We start from the raw sequence: 23,793 nt of genomic DNA, 5'->3' as shown, positions 1-23,793 counted from the left end.
CTTTAACTATTGTGCTATGTTTATTTTTGCTTCCATTTTGTTGATTCATCCCTTTATTTTCAGAATGGTGAGTCAAGAACCATCAGGCAGTTCCACTTCACAGACTGGCCAGAACAAGGAGTCCCCAAAACAGCCGAACACTTCATTGATTTCATTGGGCAAGTTCACAAGACGAAGGAGCAGTTTGGCCAAGACGGACCTATCACTGTACATTGCAGGTGACTGTAAAATATAAAGAGTATACAGAGTTTTCATGTTTCCAGTGTGCAAATGAAGGCAACAAAGGTATGTAGGAACTGATAACATAATAACGACCAATAAAATAATAATGTGGTAAATTTTAAATGTAATAAGCCCCTAATGTAATAACTGCAATAACGTAATAGTTGTAATAACTTGAGTGAACCAATAGTAGATTACATTATTGGATGGTTATTATATTAATTAGATTAGAAATACTTTATTATCCGAAAGGATATTTCAGGCAGCACAATACATATATACATAATAATAAAATAATAATAACATAATAACAAGCACACCAATTCAATTATAGTGAGCGTTATACAGTTGAATGGCATGTGGAACAAGCAACTTCCAGAGTCTGTCTGTGGAGCAAGGAATGGACAACAGCCTGTCCCCAAAGGTGCTCTCCTGTCCAGTGATGGTGCTGTGCAGGGGGTGCTGGGGGATATCCAGGATGGACATGAGCTTGTTAAGGGCCCTCTTCTCACTCACAGATGTGTCTGCCTTCCTCACCAACTTATCCAACCACTCGGGGTCATTTGTGTTGAGGCTTCCTCCCTAGACTAAACTGCACAGCATTGAAGAGGACACTGGAGATGACTGTCTGGGAGAACATCAGCAGGAACTTCTGACAAATGTTAAAGGATTTTAGCCTTCTGAGAAAGAACAGCCTGCTCTGTCCCTTTCTGTAGAGCAGGTCTGTATTCTCAGATCAGTCCAGTCTGTGCTCGAGATGTAAGCCCAAATACCTATAACTCTTTACAACTTCCACAGTGTCCCCCTCAATGGTCACAGGTTGCAGCTGTGGCCTGCTACTCCTAAGGTTCACCACCATCTCTTTGGTCTTAGTGTTCAGTTGAAGGTGGTTAGCCATGCACTAAACCACAAAGTTCTCAATGATCTGCCAGTACTCCCCCTCGTCACTGTTCCTGATACACCCCACAATGGCTGTGTCATCAGAGTATTTGTGCTTGTGACCCAGCTTGCAGTTGTATCTTAAGTCTGATGTGTATAGGGTAAACAGAAATGATGACTGTACCCTGTGGAGCAGTACCAGTATGTATGTATATATATATATATATATATATATATATATATATATATATATATATATATATATATATATATATATATATATATATATATATATATATATATATATATATATATATATATATATATATATATATATATATATATATATATATATATATATATATATATATATTTGCCTTTCGACTCAGCTCCTTCTTCACTACAATGGTCCAAAACAGTGACCGCATCACTGCAGATGCTACACCAATCCGTGTGATCCAATCTCATGCTCCATCTTCCACCCTCACTCGTTTACAAAACCCTGAGATACTTTAATTCTTGCACTTGAGGCAGGAACTCTCCACCCACCCGGAGAGGGCAAGACCCCTTTTCTGGTCGAGAACCATGGCCTTGGAGGAGGTGATCTTCATCCCCGCCACTTCACACTTGGCTGCAAACTGTCCCAATGCATGGTGCAGGTCCTGTCCTGATGAAGCCAAAAAGACAACATCATCTGCGAACAGCAGAGATGAGACCTCTTGATCAAAAGCATGGAAATATTCTACGCCTCATGAGTACAAATAAATCTGTAGACCCTATGCATAATTTGGCATGCAGGTCTTAACAGCTGACTTTTCCCATGTGGAGTGCATGGAATTCTTGTATTGGTTTAGTTATTTAAATTTTAGTGTGTCATTTGTGAACTGAACTTAATCATCATAAAAAACTTAATCTTAAAATAAACATGAATCAGAATGATAGCAATTAGTGAAGCTATTCTCCCCAATGATGTGTGTTGTGTGCACAGTACTGGGGTTGGACGCACCGGTGTATTCGTGGCTCTGAGCATAGTCCTGGAGCGACTGAGGTACGAGGCCATAGTGGACATGTTCCAGACCGTTAAGCTACTTCGTACCCAGAGGCCAGCCATGGTGCAGACTGAGGTGAGGGCACAACAACACTATTTACCAATGTAAAGTCATGCTCTGTAAGTCTGTGTTATCACTCTGTTGTCCAGGTATGATCCCCCCCAAAATTCTAATCTGTCACCGCTCATCCAAGCGACTTCTTCAGTTCTGGTCAGATTGCTGCTGGGTGTTGCCGTAATTAATCATATGGGTAATTGCGGAACATTCGCACATCTGGTTACAACTCATTTACATATCAGTGCAGGTCCAGTAATGTGGACAGCAACTATATAGTCACTTTACACTAGGTCAGGGGTTGGCAACCCGCGGCTTCAGAGGCGCATGCGGCTCTTTAGCACTTCCCTAGTGGCTCCTTGGAGTTTTTTCAAAAATGAGTGAAAATGGAAAAGGAATGATTTTTGTTGTTGTTGTTTTAATATGGTTTCTTCAGGGGTAAAACCCTCATTCATCTCTGGTCATGGATCTGATCCATGAGCTGTGTGCAAATGAAACACATGAAAACTGTTTCAGCAGAACAAATAGATGAGCTGAAGCGGGGGTGGTGTCTGGTACCTCCACCTGAGAAGCGCTTTCCCCGAAAGGAAAAAAAGAAAAAAAAAAACAAAAAAACACGTGCGCAGACGGACGCTCAGAACAACATATAACGAACCAAACGGGATTCGCGCTTTTGTCTGGATGCTGCACCACCTCAGAACCAGCCGCGGTCGAGCACAGAGGACTGGAGCAGCCCGCCCTATCAATCGATCTGTTGCATTCAGCATCATGGACAGCGAGAGATTGATATGTAGGTAGAGAGCAGCGGGATCTGTCTGCAGACCACAGGCTGTAAAGTGTAAAGTGAGCGTGATCGTGTCAGCTTTTTCCTGTCTACAGTAAAATCACTCACCACTGCACTTCTAGAGCTCAGAGCATTGCATTTCTAGTTTAGATAATTTTTAGAAGACAAAACTGAGTTATTATTATTTGTGAAATGTGGTGCAATAATTCATATACATGGTTTTTAAAGCATAAAAGATTGGAGATAAAGTCCACAGGAAGTAGAGTCTCTATCACTAATCTGTAGCTTCACATGCGCTGGACGTAAAGAAACACACGTGTGACTCTTGCCTTTTTACTTTCAAAGAAGAGCATTGAGCTGGTGCAGTGAGTTGATCGGTTATTTATTTGGGCTGTATGGTGTTCTCCGCAGATCGCCTATGTGACGCTGAATCTTTTCAACTATACCGCTCTACACGTCAAGGATGTCCAGCCTCTCCCCTTATTTTTATTCTTGCTTTAGAGCCACTGGCGTGTGCAATACGGACACACAAAACTATTTTGGGTATTAATACTGCAGATTATGAATTCAAATTAAATTTATTTGCGGATGATATTTTATTAACTATAACAAATCCGCAAAGATCTATTCCACAGTTGCTTAAATTAGTTGATGATTTTGGAAAAAATTCTGGATACAAAGTTAACTATGCAAAAAGTGAGGCTATCCCTCTTAACCATTATACCTTCCAGTCTCATCTCGATACTGCCCCCTACCAGTGGAAACCTAAAAGTATGAAATATCTTGGTGTTCAAATCAGATCTCCTGTTGAGACTATGGTCGAATTGAATATGGCCGACCTCATGAAGACTCTTAAGGAAAATGTACAAAGATGGACAGTTCTGCCCCTCTCACTGTGGGGCAGAGCTGAAACAATTAAAATGAATTTTCTTCCTAGACTAGCTTTCATTATCTCGTCTATTCCTCTAAAATTCCCCCCAAAATGGTTTAAAGAAATTAACAAATTGATGACTGACTTTTTATGGAAAGGCAAAAAGCCACGAATTGGCCATAAAAAATTAATTCAACCCCCTGACAAGGGTGGAGTGGGATTGCCAGATATTCATTTATATTATATAGCATACAATTCTAGGTATCCCTAAACTGGGCCTATTGTAGTACTCGAGAAACTGGAAGCTGGAAATGGCTTGAGGACTTACTTTACTTACTTACTTTAAACTTTACTGGGAAATCCTTACCTTCTTGTCCCCTTTGGTCTAATTCCCCTGTTTATGGCAGGTAAAAGAACTCTAAATAACAAAACTTGGCAATTAAGTAATATTAATAATGTATCACAGGTGATTAAGAATGGAAATAATTTTATATCATTCAATGAATTAAAAACTAGGAGTGGTTTGAAAGAATCTGAATTCTTAACTTACATGGAAATTAAATCTGTCTTAAAATCTTCATTGTCACAGGATAAGAGCATGGGGGACAAGAAGGAGTTGGAGGAAAAATTAAAACGTGCTGTTGCACGACAATGCACAGTTTCAAGAATCTATAAACTTTTACGTCACACTAAAGGGGATGTCAATAATTCAACAAAAAATCTATGGGTACGTGATTTGGGAATGCCTATTACTGCCTCACAATGGGAAACAGCACTGCAAAACTCCACAAAAATTTCTAAATGTGAGATATAAAATTCTGCAGCTCAAATTATTACATCGAGCTTATATAACACCATATATACTAAACAAAATGGATAACAAATGATCTAAACTGTGTTGGCATGCTTGTGGGGCAGAGGGCACACTCATACACATGTTGTGGCATTGCCCTGAAGTGAAACAATATTGGAATGTAATGAATCGTCTGTCTTGTATGTTTGATGAGCAGATTTCTCTATGCCCGTTGTTGTGCCTATTTGGAATAAGAACTGAAGAATTGTCATCCCAAAAATTGGACCACACACTGGGGTTTTTTATCAGCAAAACGTATTATTATGATGAACTGGAAGGAATGCAAACATAAGTGCTTCGAGATAGACAATTGGTACAAAGATTTTTTGGATTTAATTTCTATGGAGCAGGCGGCTCAATCGTTGGACACAAAAAACAAACGGACTGTTGACCTATGGACTGTGGCAAAACCCTATTTAGACAAAGCACAGTAAAATAAGAACAACATACTCTTGGACAATGTCAAAATATATGTGTATGTAAATGTTTGTGTCACTGAGAAACTCTGTACTACCCCCCCCCCCCTTTTTTTTTTGGTATTATTATCATTATTATTATTTACTTATTTATTTATTTATTCTTCTTCTTATTATTATTATTATTTATTTATTTCTGTATGCGTGTTTAGTTAAGTCTGTCTTATTGTGGATGTGCTGGGTATCCAATCCCTTAAATTTGACAAATTATAAATAAAACAAAAAAACCATTAGCATTTAGATTTGTTCAAAAATACTCTTAAGTGTATTTACTTTGCCTCCAGTTGCCTCCATTCTGAAATTTTGATTTGATTTGATTTTTTATATTTATTATCTGACAGTAACAGCTCTCCTACACTATGTTTTGGTCTCAGGAAAACATCATTACTCAGTGAGCTCTCACTGCATGAATTCTGAACATTTTGATGCCATCTGCATAACCTCTATTGTTAGAAGTACTATTGTTTCAAAAAGTTAAAACCTTACTGGGAGGCAGGGCAAGGGCAGTGTTGTGCAAGTTCACACTTTTCATGAACTAATTCAAAGTTCAGTTCACACATGTTCAAAGTGAACAGTTCACGTTCACAATTTTAATTTTGAACTAGTTCAAAGTTCAGTTCATTTTATTTTTAGATGAAATTTGTAAATGAAAGACTGAACTTTTTTTTCAACTGACTTCCAGTTTTGCAACAACTTTACAAGATATTAACCATAACCACTCTACCACATCAGCCCATTTGAGATTATAATGTGTTTAATTCAGCTTTGACACATTTGTTTACGTTTTATAGAAACAAAACTTAAAACCACATGGCTAATTTGCATAAATTGTAAATGCTGGAAAAAAGCAGCTTTTTCTTTGTGCACTGATGCATCAGCTTCTGTTGGACTAAAAGACACGACTATATGTGTTCTTTCTGTGACAGAGGGATGTCACTGCAACTTTTGGACGTGTAATTTGAAGAATGCATTGAAAGTGAATGAGGGCGGTTCCACTGCACGTGCACATGTATGGAGCAGCACGTCCTATGCGCATTCGGAAAACAGGATCCATCCTATTTTTTTGACGCTCTACGCGAACACAGGCTCGTATCCCCATCAAGCTACACAGAGAGCATGGATCTGTTGTTGTATTTGTGCGTTTACCATCAGCACACGTGCTCCTGGGGCAGTTCTGTATCGTGTGAAAGAGCCCAGCTCCACAAAGACTGTTCATTAGTGCTTTGAAATTTACTTTTGAAATCCTGGCATTTGCCGTGGTCAGCCTGTACAGAAGGTAAATACAAGCGGCTAAACGCGCCCAGTCAAATGTGATTGGCTTTTCCATTGAGAAACAGAAGAGCCAGTACGTTCCGCTAGAGCTGCCGGTGGAGCCAGCTTTGCGCTGACGCGGCTGTGGTTTCGCGAGGTTAAGTGTGAGCAGATCGTCACTCGTCAGGTGAAAACAAATTCCGATGTTTAATTGAACCCCAACAGTGACGTAGGTATCTCACATAATTTGAACAAATTCACGTTCAAGTTCTTGATTTACAAATGTGTTGCGTTCAGTTCAAAGTTCACTGAAATGAACATGTTCAGTGAATGTGTTCTTTTGAACTCGTTCATGCACAACACTGGGCAAGGGTAGTGTCAAAAAAGCATGCCTGTAGAAATCTCACTCTGTATTTGTCTTGTTCTAGGAGCAATACCAGTTTTGTTACCGTGCAGCGCTGGAGTACGTGGGCACATTTGATCACTGTGCAACATGGTCTCACTGAGAGCATCTCACTGAGAACTTCGCAGAGGCGTATGGGTTATTCACAAGCCAAACCTCATGAAGAGAACTATAGTAAGTCAACTGCAGACTGAGCCAGGCCAACGGCAGACTGAAAATGGCCAACCCACAGAATTATATGATGTACCTTACATTTATTTTTTAAACTTTAAACTTTTTAAAATCATATTGTATGAACAATTTGTCTTCATACTGTATGTTAACTCCATCCTATTGTATTCTCACATATCATTAGATTTTACAGTACCTACTACTACATTAACTACTGCTTGGCGGCGTACCAGCTTTGTGAGTTAATTTTGTATTTTCCAACTACATCTAGACAAAAGACATAATCTGCTACAAAATTAAAGTTGGCCATTAAGACATCTAAATGCAAAAAATGTTAACTTACATGGTATATACGTTACATGGTGTGTGTCTTTATGTATGTATACGTGTATACATACATACATTTTCAGAAATGGTTCAATTGGACACAACAGTAAATAACTGTTATTAATACATAATGTTTGTGCATCTGATGGAGTTGACAATAATTGAATTATTTCTAAAAGAAATAAAAAAAATAAAAAAAATGTTTTAATGATTTTTATAACAAGTTCCTGTACAGCTCAGACCTTACTCTACAAAGGTACTCAGAAATGTTGATAATTGAAGCTATAGGTGAGCCCCAACTTTTGAATTATTAGTGCAGGAATGTAAAGCCACCTTTACTGCATGATCCATTTGATGTATATACAGTAAAAAAGGATTTCCCACAATTTTTACATATAAAAATGCAATAATATATACGTATATATATATATATATGTGTGTGTGTGTATATATATATACATACGTGTATATATATATATATATATATATATATATACATACATACGTGTGTGTATGTGTGTGTGTATATATATATATATATATATATATATATATATATATATATATATATATATATATATATATACACACACACACACACACATATGTACATTTTTTAGTTAATAGGTTGATGACAGAACATAACATGTTTACAGTGGGCTAATGCAGTTTTGGTCAAGTACATCCACAGACACATCTCAAATTAAAACTAATAAAGATATAATCGCAAATTGTTGTTGTGACTTCATTCAATTATCAAATTCTCAATAATTCTCTACTTTGTCATTGTGAACATTTTAGTGACAAGCCAAGGTATGGGAGCTATTTCATGAAGCAACTTGAATATAAAAAAAAAAAAAAAAAAAAAAAAAAAGTGTTGCACTTAGGAGCTAAGCAGTGTAAATGAGGGTTTAAAAAGTACCTGCTAGCTTCATATTTGAGATGCACCTTTGTGAGGGCCTTTTGAACATCAAACAATCCATAAGAGCCAGCTGACTTCAAAAACATGAACAACGGGTTCCTGGGTTCCGAGTGAATCACATCATGATCGAGCACTTTCAGACTCAAAAGGGATACAACCATGCACAAGTGAAAACAAAACATGGATCTTTCTAATGCTATTATAAGCAGGAACTGTTGACATTGCATAATGTAGATCTATTAAAGGGATAGTGCGGGATTTTTGACATAAGTCTGTATGGCATCCCCGTGAGCAGTGTCGTGCATCAACACTGACTTACCCCCGACAGCGTCCGGTGAGCCGAGATCCTGGCCGTTTTCGGTGCTAACGAAAGTAGTCCGGCAAGTTGTGTGGGGACTGTATAATAAAGCGTTTTTCTTCTCAAAACAACATGTGTTCAAAAGAGTGACACATTTGCATCACAAAACCATTATCGCCTAAAAAGTCAGACCTCATAATCGATTGGCACCATTTTCTTTCCGTTGTATCACTGCGCACTGCCGCCAGGTGACAGCCGCGCCTGGTTCACTTTGTTTACTGCTCGGAATGTTAGCGACAACATGTCTGATTACGACACCGACAATAAAGACTTTGCCTTTACCACAAAGCCAAAGGGAGATCTTTGTGAACCTGAATATACTGATGCTGAAATTCGCCAGACGGAGTTAGAACGGGCAGAGAGAGAGAGAAAAGACAGAGAAGTGGTACAAGTTGAAGCTAAAGCCACAGCTGTAGTCGTGAGAGACCGGGTAAGCGACAATCACCATCACGTCATTTATAAACTCATATACAGCGAACATAGAGTCTACACTGTGACTGAAGCACGGACTACTAATAGAAACATGAATCATCCACACGTCCACGTAGCTGCTGACAATAGTGTACGCGACATTTACAATAGTAATAACAGTCGACTTATAAAGTTACGTTTTGTAGAAGCTTCACTGGTGATATGACACTGAGTGATTTACTGCACACAGAGTTACAGCTGATTCTTGAACCTGTTCTCTTGTAAACACAGCGGCACTTCTTCGTTCTTACCTGGTTTAGTTTCCACACTGAAGCCAAAGACAAGAAGCCAAAGTTTCCTCAGCGCAAAGTCCGTGACAGGAAAACAGTGAAATGTGTGTGGAGATTCAGACAGATTTTTGTTGTTACAGCCTGGATAATCAAGAGTTCACACCATTTTTTAGATTTATTCTTATGTATCTTATACAAGCTTATATACTTATGGCTTTAGCTCTCATGTTAGCTCTCTCGCGTGGCGGCGGTCTGCGCATGTAAACACTGCCGAACAACTGCAGAAAGTGATGGATTCGTGCGCGACTGTCACCTGGCGGCAGCGCGCAGTGATACAAATGGAAAGAAAATAGTGCCAAGCAATAATGAGGTCTGACTTTTTAGGCGATGATGGTTTTGTGATGCAAATGTATCACTCTTTTGAACACATATTGTTTTGAGAAGAAGAACGCTTTATTATACAGTCCCTAGCCAACTTGCCCGGCTACTTTCGGTTCACCGGACGCTGTCGGGGGTAAGTCAGTGTTGATGCACGACACTGCTCACAGGGATACCATACAGACTTACGTCAAAAATCCCGAACTATCCCTTTAACTGTTTCAATTAAAATCATAATACTGTATTTTATACAGTATACAGGGGTGTCCAAACTCGTCACCAGTTGCCAGATATGGAAACATATTTGTAGATGACTTTGTCCGAGCAACCTTTAATAAGACTTGAGATTTTAATTTTAGGTCTGTATCGCAACACAATGTGACTAAGGTTATTGTTCAAGAAACTTAAATTTGCAGTAACAGGTACTGTCTATGATCATTTAGGTCAATTCAATAGTGGGCCTGAGGCCAACAAAATGGTCCTGAGGGCCACATTTGGCCCCCAAGTCATAGCTTGGACACCCTCTACTGTATATGGCTAGAATTAGCCAGATATTAAGATATGTTTCCAGTGTGCCAAATTGTCACAATGCATTTCTGATGGCTTTTGGGATGGAATGTAAGACTCAATGTCAGCAGTGGACTCATTCAACCATTTATATTCTGCCCCATGTCTTTTGCTCATCAGCATCAGTCTGTATACCGAGTGAAAGAGGAGGTGGGTGTTTTGTCACATGTTAGTGGGATCTTCTTGGATTAGTTCTTTTTTTAAATTGAAACAAAACTTGATGCAATGAGGTTAATCATTTGACTTGAGCTTCAGGCCTTGCTGCACAACCATGATTAGAGACAGGATGAGGGTAGGGTGATGACGAATACATGTTTAGAACATAGTCTATGTTTAGGGGAAAAAAATGAAATGTAACATAAGAACCAGAATGTAGTTTCCACTGAATGTACTGATGCAGTTTGAAGCTGGGCACACACAGCTTAATTCCTTCTTAATGTTGTGCCATATTTACCATTAGTCTGCCCCAACCAACACTTGGGACAGTCAATGTGGCTAGATACAGCCAACTGCAAATATTTTAAAGCCCTGAACAATTTCTAAATATGGTTTTAGGAGTTAAAGAGGGGGTATTTCACTTCTATAGGGCTAAAACCGCTAAACAAACCTTAACAGAGCATTAGGTTTCCCTTTTATTGTTATGTGTTATTTTCATTAAAAAATGTTAACATGTTTCATAACCCCCCTTTGCTTCACACACAAAGTAACTACCTACAGAGGGCTGTTACATTTCAATCTGTGTGCATTTAATTAATGAAACAACTGCATCGCATCAGGTTTGTTTATGTATATTTATGGAAACTTTACACACAGCAGTATGGGTGAGGTAGGCTTGTGGGCTGAGTTTTGGATAGGATGATACTTTTAGGAGATACCGCTTAAATAACAAAACAGGCTAAAACTTCTTCAGACATGTTTTTGATGAGAGAATGCTTCAAAAATTCGATTTGGCATAATACCCCCTCTTTAAAGTTTTAGTTTTGGGTTAATTTAATTATTTTTTCATGTTTCATGTTTACTATTTTAAGAGTATAGATGTGTGCTGCTGTACAGTTTGCACTCTATACCAACCCTTTAATGACTGTAATATGTAAGTAGCATCAATAATTTTTAATCATGAATTTGTCAGTAAATAGAAAAGCTGCAGGTTGTTAAATAAAACAATACAAGGACTTTAAGTGAAAATAAGAAGGCAGTTAAGGACAGAGTCCTCAGGGCAGTGTCTGTTACTGTTCTGCCTTTTTCTCTTGTAAAATGGTTCAACATTTAAATACAACCACAGAGAGACCCACTCTGAACAGATTTGTGGTTACTGTCTGCAACTGGTCATGACAAACAGAATTTAAGAAAAGTACCATTAAACAAATTGTTAGTGATCCTTCAAAAAAAAACAACAACAACCAACCAAACAAACAAAACCTTCATTATTGATAGTAAAAAATATATAAATAGAACTGTAATAGCTCTGTAAGAGCTACTTCTGCTTGTGCTACTCCATTATGGCTCTGTATATGACCGGCTCGATGTAGTCCCCTCTGTAACGCGAGTTTATCACTCTCTGCCTCTTGGACTCCTGGATGATCTCCTTCTCTTCAAAGATTCCATCGAAACGCATGTCCGAGGCCTTAGACTGAAACACATGGAGAGACATCAGGAAACACGGCTTATTATTACGGTATTTTTTAGGAATAATGATGTTTTTTTTTTTTTATTGTTATTTAATCATATAGTAATGATTTTTTAAAATTCCTTAACTCTCACCATCAAACGGAAAATATCAGACAGTTACACTAATAATAATGCATTACATTTATAGAGCTTTTTCGAACACTCAAAAGGCACATTACATGAATGTGCACAGCATTAGTCATTCACTTCATGCTTGGTGGTGACAAGCTGCTACTGTAACCACAGCTGCCCTGGGACAGATTGACAAAAGCAAGGCTGCCAATCTGCACCATTAGCCCCTCCAACGACCTCCAATAGTCACACACACATCACGTTTGACTATCCGGGTGAATTCAAGTGTCTTGCCTAATGACACAACAGCAAGCATCCAAGTACAGTTTTGGACAAAACTGTTGGTACCCCTCTAGTAAGGAAAGAAAAATCAACAATGTTCACTGAAATAAACTTGAAACTGAGAAAAGCAATAATAAAAAAAAAATTCCTGACAAATAACCAATGAAAATCATACACTGTTTTTTAATTGTTGTTCAACAGAATTATTAAAAAAAATAAATAAATAATGAAACTGGCCTGGACAAAAATGATGGTACCCCTAGAAAAGACTAAGTAAGTGAACAATAGGGACATGTTAAACTTAGGTGTGTCTCTTATAGTCCAGTTCCTTATATTCAAATTTTAACCTTAGTGGGAATTTTTGGGGGATATGCTAAACTATTATTTTTGGAAAGGTTATAGTATATGGAGTAGAGCCCGACCGATATATTGGTTGGTCGATATTATCGGCCAATATGATCACCTGGAGGCATATCGGCTATCGGCCGATTGGCTGATAGGGGCCAATATTTCAAGTGGGCATGTTATACGTCGTTATAAAGCTTAGACTCTCAACATTATGCTCATTTAATCCAATTTACAGACAGATAAATGTCCTGATATGTGTCTCCACATCAGTATTTATCTGCGGAGTCATTTGTCTGTGTGTGTCCGTACTGTCCCTGAACACACCACAGAGTCGTGTCACTCGTTTGTTTACACGCGCAGACATAGATCCAAACATTGAGATTATATTCTTTTTACGGACAACTGGTTTGAATCTGGATTAAAAGGACTTTATTAGCGCAGACTTGTGATGTGAGGAGGAGCTTGTATGAGCGGTGAGTGTTGGAAATGTCGACTTTGAAGCAAGTTTTGGTCGTTTGTTATGGGTTAGCTGCTGTAGCTCTCACACATAAACAGGCTGTTTTCTATTGGCCTATTGTAAATTTATTATATTGGTCGTATATTTGTTACTGGACCTGCATTCATATGTAAATGAGCTGTGAATAGAGGTGTGAATTATGACATTTGCGCATATAATTAATTACCGCGGTGCGCACGTATTTACGGCTAAAGGCTAATAGCGATTGTTTATTTACTAGTTATGGGTCGGTCGCGAACAAAATGGCTCTTAGAGTCGGCTCTTTGAAGCGAACGACGGGAGCCTGATCCTTTTTGGGAGTCGTGTTTTCTCTTTCCCTCTCTTTTTTTCTCTTCACGCGGCATGCAGACTCGTGGTTTGGCAGCGGCTGAAAACGAAACTGAGAAATTTGTGTGTACATAGGATAAAAAAAAGTGCATATTTGGCTATAGTTTAGCATAAAATAAATAAACCAGGACTAATTTTGGGCACGAGATAGAGACCGAGTCCTAACACTCAGTCCTGGTTCAGTTTTGGTTTAGTCCTGTTTTACACGTGGTCTAGATCTGTTTTAGTCCTGGTTTAGACCTGGTTCAGTCCTGATTCAGTCCTGCTTGCAACAAAACAATCTGAAGAGCTGCTTGGGAGCCAAAAGAACCAGCAGCTTTTAGTGAGCCAAGCCAAAAGAGCCGGTTCTCTAAAAAGAACTGGAATACCCATCACTAGTGTCTAGAATGTGATGAAAAATGCCATTAAGCCAACCTACTGTCTGTAAATATGATGTAAAGAGGCAGAATAACAATAAATGTTGCCTAAATAAACCAATTTAAAATCCACCAGAGCCAAACCTAAGTTTTTTAAACAATTCAACATTTACAGTGAATTTTTACATCACTAAATATATCGGCAATTATATCGGCTAGCGGCAGCTCCAACTCCCATTATATCGGTTTCATATCGGCCACAGCAAAATCCATATCGGTCAGGCTCTAATATGGAGTCAGAAAATCAATGTTTGCATTTGCCCAGATGTCTATATGGCGGCCATATTGAAGTTAAAAAAATGGCCACCGCAAATGTAAAAATTACAGTATCTCAACTTCTGAATAAACTGAAATGATGATTTGTACTGCTAAACCCACATTGTAAGGGTCAAGGAATCCAATGGTGCTAATTACACATTACCATATTAATCCTTCAATACATGAGTAGATAATAATAACCCAGTGTGGTTGTTTTCGTGCAATGTGTTTGTCATGAAAAGTTCATATTTCATGCTCCAGCTGTTCTTCAAAAAAAAAAAAACTGATTTTTTATACCACTCACTAAAACATTTAATATTTAGTGTGTAAATGATAACAAAGGCACACATTGCAGGCTTTCTAGAATGGGTGGTGAGAGTGATACACACATAGATTTATTTACAGTATTGTTTTGAGCCAATAGCTCTTCCTCAGACTTGCTATATCAGAAAAGTGCGATCCCTTAATGCACTTACAGAGCATATAACACATGCACAGTGAGTATTGTCTTTATTTTAACTCAGAAGATATGTAATATATTTTAAGAACATATTTAGACATATACAACTAGAGCTAACCAGAAAATATTACCGTATAGTATGTGTCATATATCACTTTAGCTCCTCAGACTTCTGATTTATTCAGTGGGTAAAAAACACTACACTAGTAATAATTTCTAGATCATTATATACCTTATTAGAGCCCGACCGATATGGATTTTGTTGTGGCTGATATACCGATATAATGGGAGTTGGAGCTGATATGATACCTGATATAATCACTGATATATTTAGTGTAATGTAAAAATTCACTGGTTTGGCTCTAGTGGATTTTAAACTGGGTTTATTTAGGCAACATTTATTGTTATTCTGCCTCTTTACATGATATATCATAGGACTAAAGCAGGACTAAGGCAGGTCTAAAGCAGGTCTAAGGCAGGACTAAACCAGAACTGAACTAGGACTGAGTGTCGGGACTCGGTCGGGAGCCACATATTAGGACATTTATCTGTCTGTAAATTGGATTAAATTAACATAATGTAGAGTCTAAACTTTATAATGAGGTATAACATGCCCACTTGAAATATCGGCCCCTATCGGCAAGCATATCGGCCAATAGCCGAAATGCTTCCAGGTGCTCATATCGGCCGATAATATCAGCCAACCGATATATCGGTCAGGCTCTACTTTTAACTATAATTTTCCTCGTGTGCTTTTTTTTTTTTTACTTTTTCTACTTGTTTGGAGTGTCTGGAATCTGTTATGTTTGAGTTTTGATCCTTTTTCCAAGAGCACCCTCTACCTGCTCCTACTGATTGGAACACCTGCAGCAAACAGCCACATTTTTGTTCTTTTTGCACAATTCAACAGCAATTGATTCAACAATATCTTGCTAGCCAGCACAATCAAATGTTTGTGTGTGAAGTTTCTTTTTCATATCATGGATAGCAGCAAATGCACTCAGTGGATCAGCCTTAGAAGACAAAAGTATGAGCTTGTCATTTACTGTCCCCTTGTAACCATGCAGGCTGCAGTTTTGCAGAGATGGCTGAGGTGGAGGTTTCTGCTTTGAAGAACTCGGACCAGCTGACCAGTTCATCATTTTGTTGTTTCTTTGGCATGTTGTCTGCTTTCGATAGTATATTGTTGCATTACACCCATCTTAAAATCAGTGTATTTATTCATTACAACAATGAAATAATGTGCAATATTCAGTGTGTAAATATACATGAACTGAGACCCAATGTTTCCAGTTTCATTGAAGTTTAGCCTCAGAGACTGATGATCTTACTGATTATATTATGCAAGCTTTAAGTTGTAGGCGATTTTATGTTTGTTATTTTCTTTTATATTTCACTTCGGGAGAATAATTTCCAAGACACAAATGTGTTTTACCAGTGCACTGCTGCCTCTGTTCTACTGGCTCTTCGACTTCGTCCATTGTGCGACTGACGCCGCCAGCGTTAACATAATGTTTACATCGCTCTTACTGCGCGTGTTTTATGTGGGTTTCCGGCAATGAGTGGAATTACCGAAATAAAAAAAAATTATAAATGTGTTTTTTTTGTGTGTGTGTGTGTTGTCCCAACAACACATAAAAACAGGTTTTATAATAAAGCAACTCGCATACAGAAACAGTAAAGTTAGAGAATAAAAATGAGATTAACGCGATTAAAAAACATAACGCGCTAAATATGACTGTAATTAATTAATCGCAATTAACGCGATAATTTGACACCCCTAATATATATATATATATATATATATATATATATATATATATACACACACACACACACATATATGTGTGTATGTGCATATATATATATATATATATATATATATATAATATATACACACATATATATGTGTGTATGTGTTGTGGGAAATATTATATGGTGGCCATGTTAATTCACCCAATATTATGGACTTTGGAATGACAACAGGGTGGAAAACACGTATGACTATCTATAGGTCTATATAACATGTTATTTCTGTACTTGGAGTGTCATAAAGAACATGTTTTTCTGGACTTTGAGTGCCACGAAGCAGCAAAACTGACATATGTGGACCCCGTGGCATGTTTCCACCCATGATAAGGTGTACTGGGTCAGCAGTATTGTTCATTTTCTTGCTGTATATGCTAAATCAACAAGTTAATGTTTTGTCAAGATGTAGTATAAAGCTACCCCTGATTTTGAGTTGGGAGAGGCGTCGTCCGGGGTGGCAGTTGTACATGGTAATCAACTTGAATCCTCTCAATGGAAAATGACGAAATAAAGTGGCCTGTTCTCTCGGATTCTCTATCTCTCGTGCTTCTTTTTAGGACACGCATTGAACCTTCCGAAAAAACCCACAAGTGGTGACCCCGACGTGATTTGACAGAGTAATGTCTGCAAACGATGCCTCCCGCGAAATCCTGGAAGTAAAGACACGAAGAACGCGTTCCCAAAAGAAGGTATGACAGCGACCTTTGTTGTTTCAGAATTCCTGTCAGATTGGTTAAATGTATAAAAACTACAAATTGTGTTTTACTTCTCGGGACTTTTGTGTGATCAATTTAAAAAGTAATGGAAAACTAATTATCACATGTTATGCTTCATGGAAAAGAAAAAAGCAAAAGCTCGAATCCGTGTTAAAAGGCTTCACGTAGAAAATAAGCCAGAAGTATGTTAATTGAGATTGAAAACAAAACCAATAGTATGTTTAGGCTTTAATCACATAAAGCGTAATTAAGAAAGTTATTGATTCCTTGAGATACCGTGTTAACCTTCACGAGAGACAAGAAAGGAATTTTATAAGGAAATTTATTTGCGGTTAAACTTTTTTACGCAGAGAAAAAACTAAACTTTTAATGGAGTTTATATTTAAAAAAGAATAAAAAACTTAAGTTGCGCACAAAAAGTAGAGCACGAAGAAAGGAGTCAGATTTAATATAGAGACAAAAGAGTAGAACCAATTGAAAAAACAGTACTGTAAAATAAAATCTAAATTGTTATGACAAAAAGTATTAGTGGTTTTTATTTAAATTATGAGCTCTAAAAAGAAACGAACCTGTTCAAGGAAAGTTGAACATGAACATGAAATTATAAATGACCGAAGGTCTAAAAGAAACGAGCCTGTTCAAACGAACATGAAATTATATGAATTGACCGAAGGTCAATAGAACAAGTAGGAACCCTGCGAAGCAGAGAGTGTGTCGCCCTCCCCACGGCAACACATGAGTAACTAAGAAATAAGTCACCTTTAAAATTGTAACAGTCTCAACTTTAAATTTGTAGCACTAAAAGCCACGTTTGCAAGAAACAAGTCAAATAAGTTTAATAAGTTTAATAAATGTTATTAGTGAATCTGATATAACCATGAAATAGTTAAAGAAATAACCAGTTTTGGGAGTAACAGATTACAAGTACCAGCATTATGTAATCAGAGTACAAATTATAAGTAACTGTGCTCAGTTACAGTTACTGTCTCAATGAGTGGTAACTGGATTACAGTTACTTTGTTAAAAATGAAATAAATGACTTGCAGTTTTTACATTTGGGACTGAACTGGGTCTGAGTCAGGACTAGACCAGGTCTAATAAAGATAAGATACTAACAGTAGTGATAAGAGTAAAGCGGCAGTAAACTCACATAGGAAGCATTTTTCTATCAGTAAATTCAATAGGCTTAAGGAAAAACTGAGGTTTTATTGTCTTCAAGTAGATAAAACATTCCACGCCAAGATATTCTGGTCTCTTGTTATTTTAGAACAAACAGTTGCTTATCTATGGAAATTTAGGCTCAACAATTAAAAAAGAACAAACAAGAATTTGCAGGATGTGGTTGCTCCATTTGTGTAGTTTTAAAACCAAGATAATATCAAGTAATTCAAAGTATTCAGATAAAGTTACTTTAAGAAATTTTTATTAATTCTGGGCTATGTAATCTGTAATCTGGACTCTGTAAGGGAATATGTTTTAAAAGTGACCCTCCTAACACTAAAATAACTGAGAATGCAGTAAATATAACGCAGAATCTTTGTCCTTCAAACTCATCTAATATTGCCAAAATACTAAAAAAGATCTAAAAGAAGAATATGACATATTAAAAACGATGTTTAAAGGAAGTATTGGTGGCATTTTATTCTGGGGTACATTGTACATGTTGTTATGGCTGCCCGCTGGTTGGGATGATGGTAAATGATTGATTTGTTGTCCATTGGCGTTTGCTCGGCTTTTGTCAGTGTCTGATTCCCCATGAGGTTGTTTTGCTTGTTGGCTGGGCATTTTGCGTGCGCTTACCTGTGGGCGTTACTTGCCGCTACTTTTCGATGCGATACTGGCCATCCTCGTATGTGAATTCAATTCATCTGCGGGAGCGGTTTGGTGTCGTGTTGATGAGCGGTGGTGGGAGGCGCGTGTGCAGGGGGCGTATGTGCTGGTGTCCGGCTGATGGCGGAGGGGGTTTGTGGGTTTTTTTGACGCTGGTACGCGCTGTGGGAGGTGAAATGCTGATGTTGCTTAAACTGCTTAAACTGCATTGTATATTTGCTTTAGATTTGTTCAAAAGTGCTCCGTTTTAAATTTAACTAAGCATGTTCAATTGTGTTTATGGTAAAAAGTAAGTCTGCCAATTTGCTTGATTGAAGATGCTTATTTATGGTTTAAATAAAATGATGGGCTATTGCTGAAGTTTCTGAAACAGCGTGGTTAATTGTTGAAAGCTTTGTCAGCTTGATTCAATTAATGCTGTGACTTTAAGCTTGGTAATGGCCTGTTGTTCCATGTTGAAATAATATATTAGTGTGATAACACAGTAAACGGAGCAATTCGTAACTGTTGAAGGTTATTAAAAATTGATGAATGTGCCCTGGATTATAAGGTTACCAAATGTAGTTGATCATTTTGTGTTAAAATTTGAAAACATTCTTAAAACTTATAATCCGTACAGTTTAAAATTGCGATGTTTAGTTAAAAAGTCATACACAGCATTCTCTTGTTGCGCTTATGGTTGTTATATAGACCTGATATTAGTGTTTATCCCTGTACCTTAAACCTGTTTTTAGTTGACATGATATAAAATAAGTTTACTTGTTTGAATACCGTCTCTTAATGTTGATCTATAAAATAAAATTGCGTTGTTTATAATGCTTAGATTTAGGTGTTGTGAATTCTGGTTTTGGAGGAGCAGATGGTATCGATATTTCAGACCTGATTTGGTCCTGGTTTAGTTTTGTTTGGGCCTTGCGTGGACCAGTTTTGGACTTGGTTGGGTTCAGGCTCAGATCTGGTTTAGACCTGGTCTGCACCTGACTTGGTCCAGCTTTGGTCCGGACTTGGTCCTATTCTGGTCCAGTTTTGGTTCTATTCCATTCTAAGTCTAAATTTAGTTTGAGTTTAGCACTGTTCATGTCCAGGTGTGGTTTAATCTGGTCTAGCCTTAGTTTAATTTTAGTCCAGGGGTAGTTCTATTTTAGTTCAGCTTTAGTCCTAATTAGATCCTGGCCTAGTTCTGTTTCAGAAGTAGTCTTATTTTAGTTCTGGTTTGATCCACTCTGCCTCTCCAAGCCTGAATTTCGCTCACATTTTAATTTTTGATCTCAGTATTATCCGTACAATTATGCATTCTCTTATAAGTCCACTTTAAATAGTTCAACGTATATTATCAATTTATGCCAATTTATGTATCTTGACAAAATTGCGATAATAGTTAAAAGGTTTTTTCATTCTGAAGTTCATATTCTGTTTCTGGCTTGTCCCAAATCTAGTATCTAAAACAGGGTTATCACTAAAAATAATTATTAGGAAAACTAAAATAAAAAGGGAAATTAAAATGTTTAAGTTGACCCATGACTTAGTCTCAAATTATACTTGAGGTTGAAACTTGAGGTTAATACTCTTGCATTGAAATAAAATGGTTAGACAGAAAATTTATTAATGATTGCGAAATAACACTGTTATTCCAAAAACAAACAAAAATTGTTAAAATAATTTGTAATAAAAAAATCTCAAACAAAACTAAAAAGATAATGCTGGCTCCTAAAATAACACTTCAAAATTATCTAAGATACATTTCTTCTTCTCTTAAGAAATCCAACTAAGGACGTGGAAGCCGCCCAGCGAGATCAAAATAGCCTCAGTGCCCACAGGTCGTCTGCGAAATAAAATAACTCATAAAACAAAAACTAAGAAGTGGAATCTCAAGGAAAAAAAGCATTCCAAAACAATTATCGACCAGTTTAACACGGACCAAATTTCGAGCAAAACCAAAATAGTGATTCACCATACTAAAATAATAAGACTCAATCCAAAGAATTAAAACAATAACCAATTGATAACAACAGCAGCTGAAAAAGATAACACTATAATTGATAACACAGAGGTCCCAAAGGTATCGCAATGTCTCAGTTTGTTACATTGAACCAGTTGAAGGCTTTCTGGAACAGCAAGGTGCTGGAAGAAGAAGCTGACCCAAAGAGAGCCCAAGCAAATCTGTATACCATCCAAGATGTGCTCAAGAAATATGTAAAAAAGGAGATGATCCATGGAAAAAAGGATGCCATAGCCCCTACAGACGAACAATGGAAGGCCATCAAGAGTTATTACAAAGATAAGATCAAGCAGTACAAACCTAACCTAACCAATAATGTCTTAACAAGAAGATTAAATCAACTAAAATTACAGAAGTGTGAGAAGGAGATGAGATTGGCGAAGAAGCTGCAAGAATGGGCAAAGGAACTGAAAGAAAAACAAGAGATGAGAGAACTGTCCTCCATTCTAGTTGTCAAACCAAAGGAGAAGAAGGTGATGGTGGAAGAAGAACCTTTGGGAGAAACTTTAAAGGAACCTGCTGTGGGCTTATATCCAAATCTTACAGAATAATCATCACATAAATATTACACACGCTCCAGAAACAAGGATTCTTGGGACGAGTCTGACGAATCTGAAAAGGAGGAAGAAGTTAAGAAATGGAGTAAAGGTCGACAAAGGTCACGCAGCCTGAACAAAGCATTCGACATAGACGAAATACCCAGATGTGAGGAGACATTACGATATGCAACAAACATACCATCTGAAAATGAAGGATGCCATCCCCAGATGATGAAGAAGACGGCCCCCCCACCATATCAAAGTGCCACTAACAAAAGCCCAAAACTCAGAACACCCTCCACTTCTATGATGCCATCCGATCCAGTGACATGGCGGCCTCCCAAAATAACTCATAAAGTGATTGGAGGAGAGTTGGCGCTAACATCTGTTGGAGGCCCTACAAGAGAACTAGAAGAAAAAATCAAATCTGTCCAAAGCCAAGTGTCTGCATTGACTCACATAATAGAAACAGAGAAGATGCTGAGACAAGTGGAGGAAGAGAGTCAAAACGAAAGACACGTGAGAAGACAATACATGACAGATCAAGACGATGAAAAGACATCAGTTGACCTGGACGGAGACACAAGGATGAAGAAAAGTGGAAGTTCGTTTCCAAGGACAAAGAAGGATGGACCAAGGGGTGCCACGGCAGAAGTCCTGAGGAGACAGAGTGACGAACCCTACTCTGTTAATGGAACATTCACTGGAACGGTCTCTGACACTGACTATGAAGAAGCATACATCAGTGGAACGGTTGATCCCCTAAAATCAAGACAACCATATATCAGTGACATGGATGACCTGACATTACAGAAGGGAGAAGAATCTGCAAAGGTCTGCCCAATAAGAATGGATGGTCGACAGATTGTTTACATGCCATTTTCACTCAAGGACTGGAGTGCCCTGATGTTCACACTGCCGAAACTGACCAGAGGAGGTGTACCATGGATGAGAGCCCTGCTGAAACAAACAGCTGGAGACAAACTGTGTTGGGGAGACATACAAGCTGCCCTGATCAAAGCTGCTGATGAAACAGTTGCCAGAAACATCAAGAGAGCTATTGAAGAACGAACAAGAATGCAGCTACAGAATAACTACCCCATTCATATCTTCCGTGATGCCCTGGAGGGAGAACTCAGGACAAGATTTCCATGTATTGTCACTGACGAGCTGTTGTCCATGCAGATGCGAGATAACGACGATTATTACAGCTACAAGCAGCGGGCTACCAATCTATACCATGACGTAACCGGAGAACAGATGGAAGTCGGAACTGGAATGTCAGTCATGTTCCGATCTGCGCTGGTGAAAGGCATGCCGAAATCAGTCCAAGACGCCCTACAGAATATCATGGGGCTATACAACAAATCTGAAGAAGGATTCGATGCCCATTGCAACCACCAGATAACCAAGTGGCAGAAAGATAAGGAGGCTGAAGAAAAGAAACAAGAACTGGAGCTGGCCGCTGTGAAACTGCAACTACAAAAATATCAAGCTGAACTAAAGGAGAAGAAGAAAGAACCAATTCAGATGAACTCATCTCCCCTGGATCTTGGGTGATGAAGATGGAGAAGATCAATCGAATCCAGATGTCGCTGAATGCAGAGGACCTGAAGACGCACCTCGACCGCCGTCCGCTACTGGGGCTCCAGCAGAGGAGGGGAAGAAAAGGGGGAAATAATTTAAAAGGACAGTACAGGCCATGCTTTATGAGAAATTTTCAATGTCTATCTTTGATTATGCTAATTTCTTTTTGCTTTATTTGTTTTGTTATAGTCCCTATCAATAGAAGCTTTGAAACCACTACTGACCTCGGACAGCCAACAAGTAAAATGACAAGCCACGACATGGAGTTGGCAGACGACAAAAACAGTAAGACACAAGGAGCACAGAAAAGGGTAAAAAGGGGAGCACCAAAAATAGTAAAACTTTGCTACGAAGGACAAACTTGTAATATAGTATTTGATGTATGTGAAGTATTAGATTGCATGCTCGGTATACCAGCTATAGACCATGCATTAAATGTACAAGTTGTCTGTAAAGACACTTGCCTGTCAAAAGAAAACAATTATGCAACAGAGATCGCCAGAGTTATAGCCAGTACCGATGGACAGCAAAAATGAGCAGAAAATACTTTTAAAATTGACCCACAAAGAATTACTCTAATAAAAAATAGAAAAGATGATGCAGCTTTTCAAGCAGATTTAAAACATTGTAGAGGGCATAAATCAATTACTCAATGATGCAATCCTCTGTTATTATTATACGATTGAAGCATTGGAAGGT

At 38.0% G+C, this 23,793-nt stretch overlaps 2 protein-coding genes across 3 annotated transcripts in view; one reads left to right on the top strand and one right to left on the bottom strand.

Annotated features, from left to right (window-relative positions):
- Window positions 1-63: 63 nt before the first annotated feature.
- On the top strand, window positions 64-7,314 carry LOC129408292 (receptor-type tyrosine-protein phosphatase S-like; the record flags this gene model as incomplete). The annotated part of the gene is made up of 3 exons (XM_055151441.1): window positions 64-218; window positions 2,090-2,225; window positions 6,868-7,314. Coding segments are annotated over 3 exons (369 nt in total), but the record flags the coding sequence as incomplete, so codon positions are not given.
- A 4,043-nt stretch (window positions 7,315-11,357) lies between these two features.
- The window catches only part of LOC110175075 (lysine-specific demethylase 4A-like), a 48,831-nt gene continuing 36,395 nt past the window's right edge, over window positions 11,358-23,793 (bottom strand). For both annotated transcript variants that reach the window (XM_055151585.1, XM_055151586.1), the window contains exon 14: window positions 11,358-11,896. In XM_055151585.1, coding sequence (XP_055007560.1) covers window positions 11,756-11,896 — 141 coding nt within the window. In that variant the 3' untranslated portion in view covers window positions 11,358-11,755. The remainder of the gene's footprint in view (window positions 11,897-23,793) is intronic.

The sequence above is a fragment of the Boleophthalmus pectinirostris genome, unplaced genomic scaffold (assembly GCF_026225935.1).
Source record: "Boleophthalmus pectinirostris isolate CB_2022bp ecotype Guang Dong unplaced genomic scaffold, ASM2622593v1 HiC_scaffold_16, whole genome shotgun sequence".
NCBI lineage: Eukaryota > Metazoa > Chordata > Actinopteri > Gobiiformes > Gobiidae > Boleophthalmus > Boleophthalmus pectinirostris.
The sequence above is the reverse complement of the archived record's forward strand: the minus strand, read 5'-3'. Positions and strand labels throughout refer to the sequence as shown.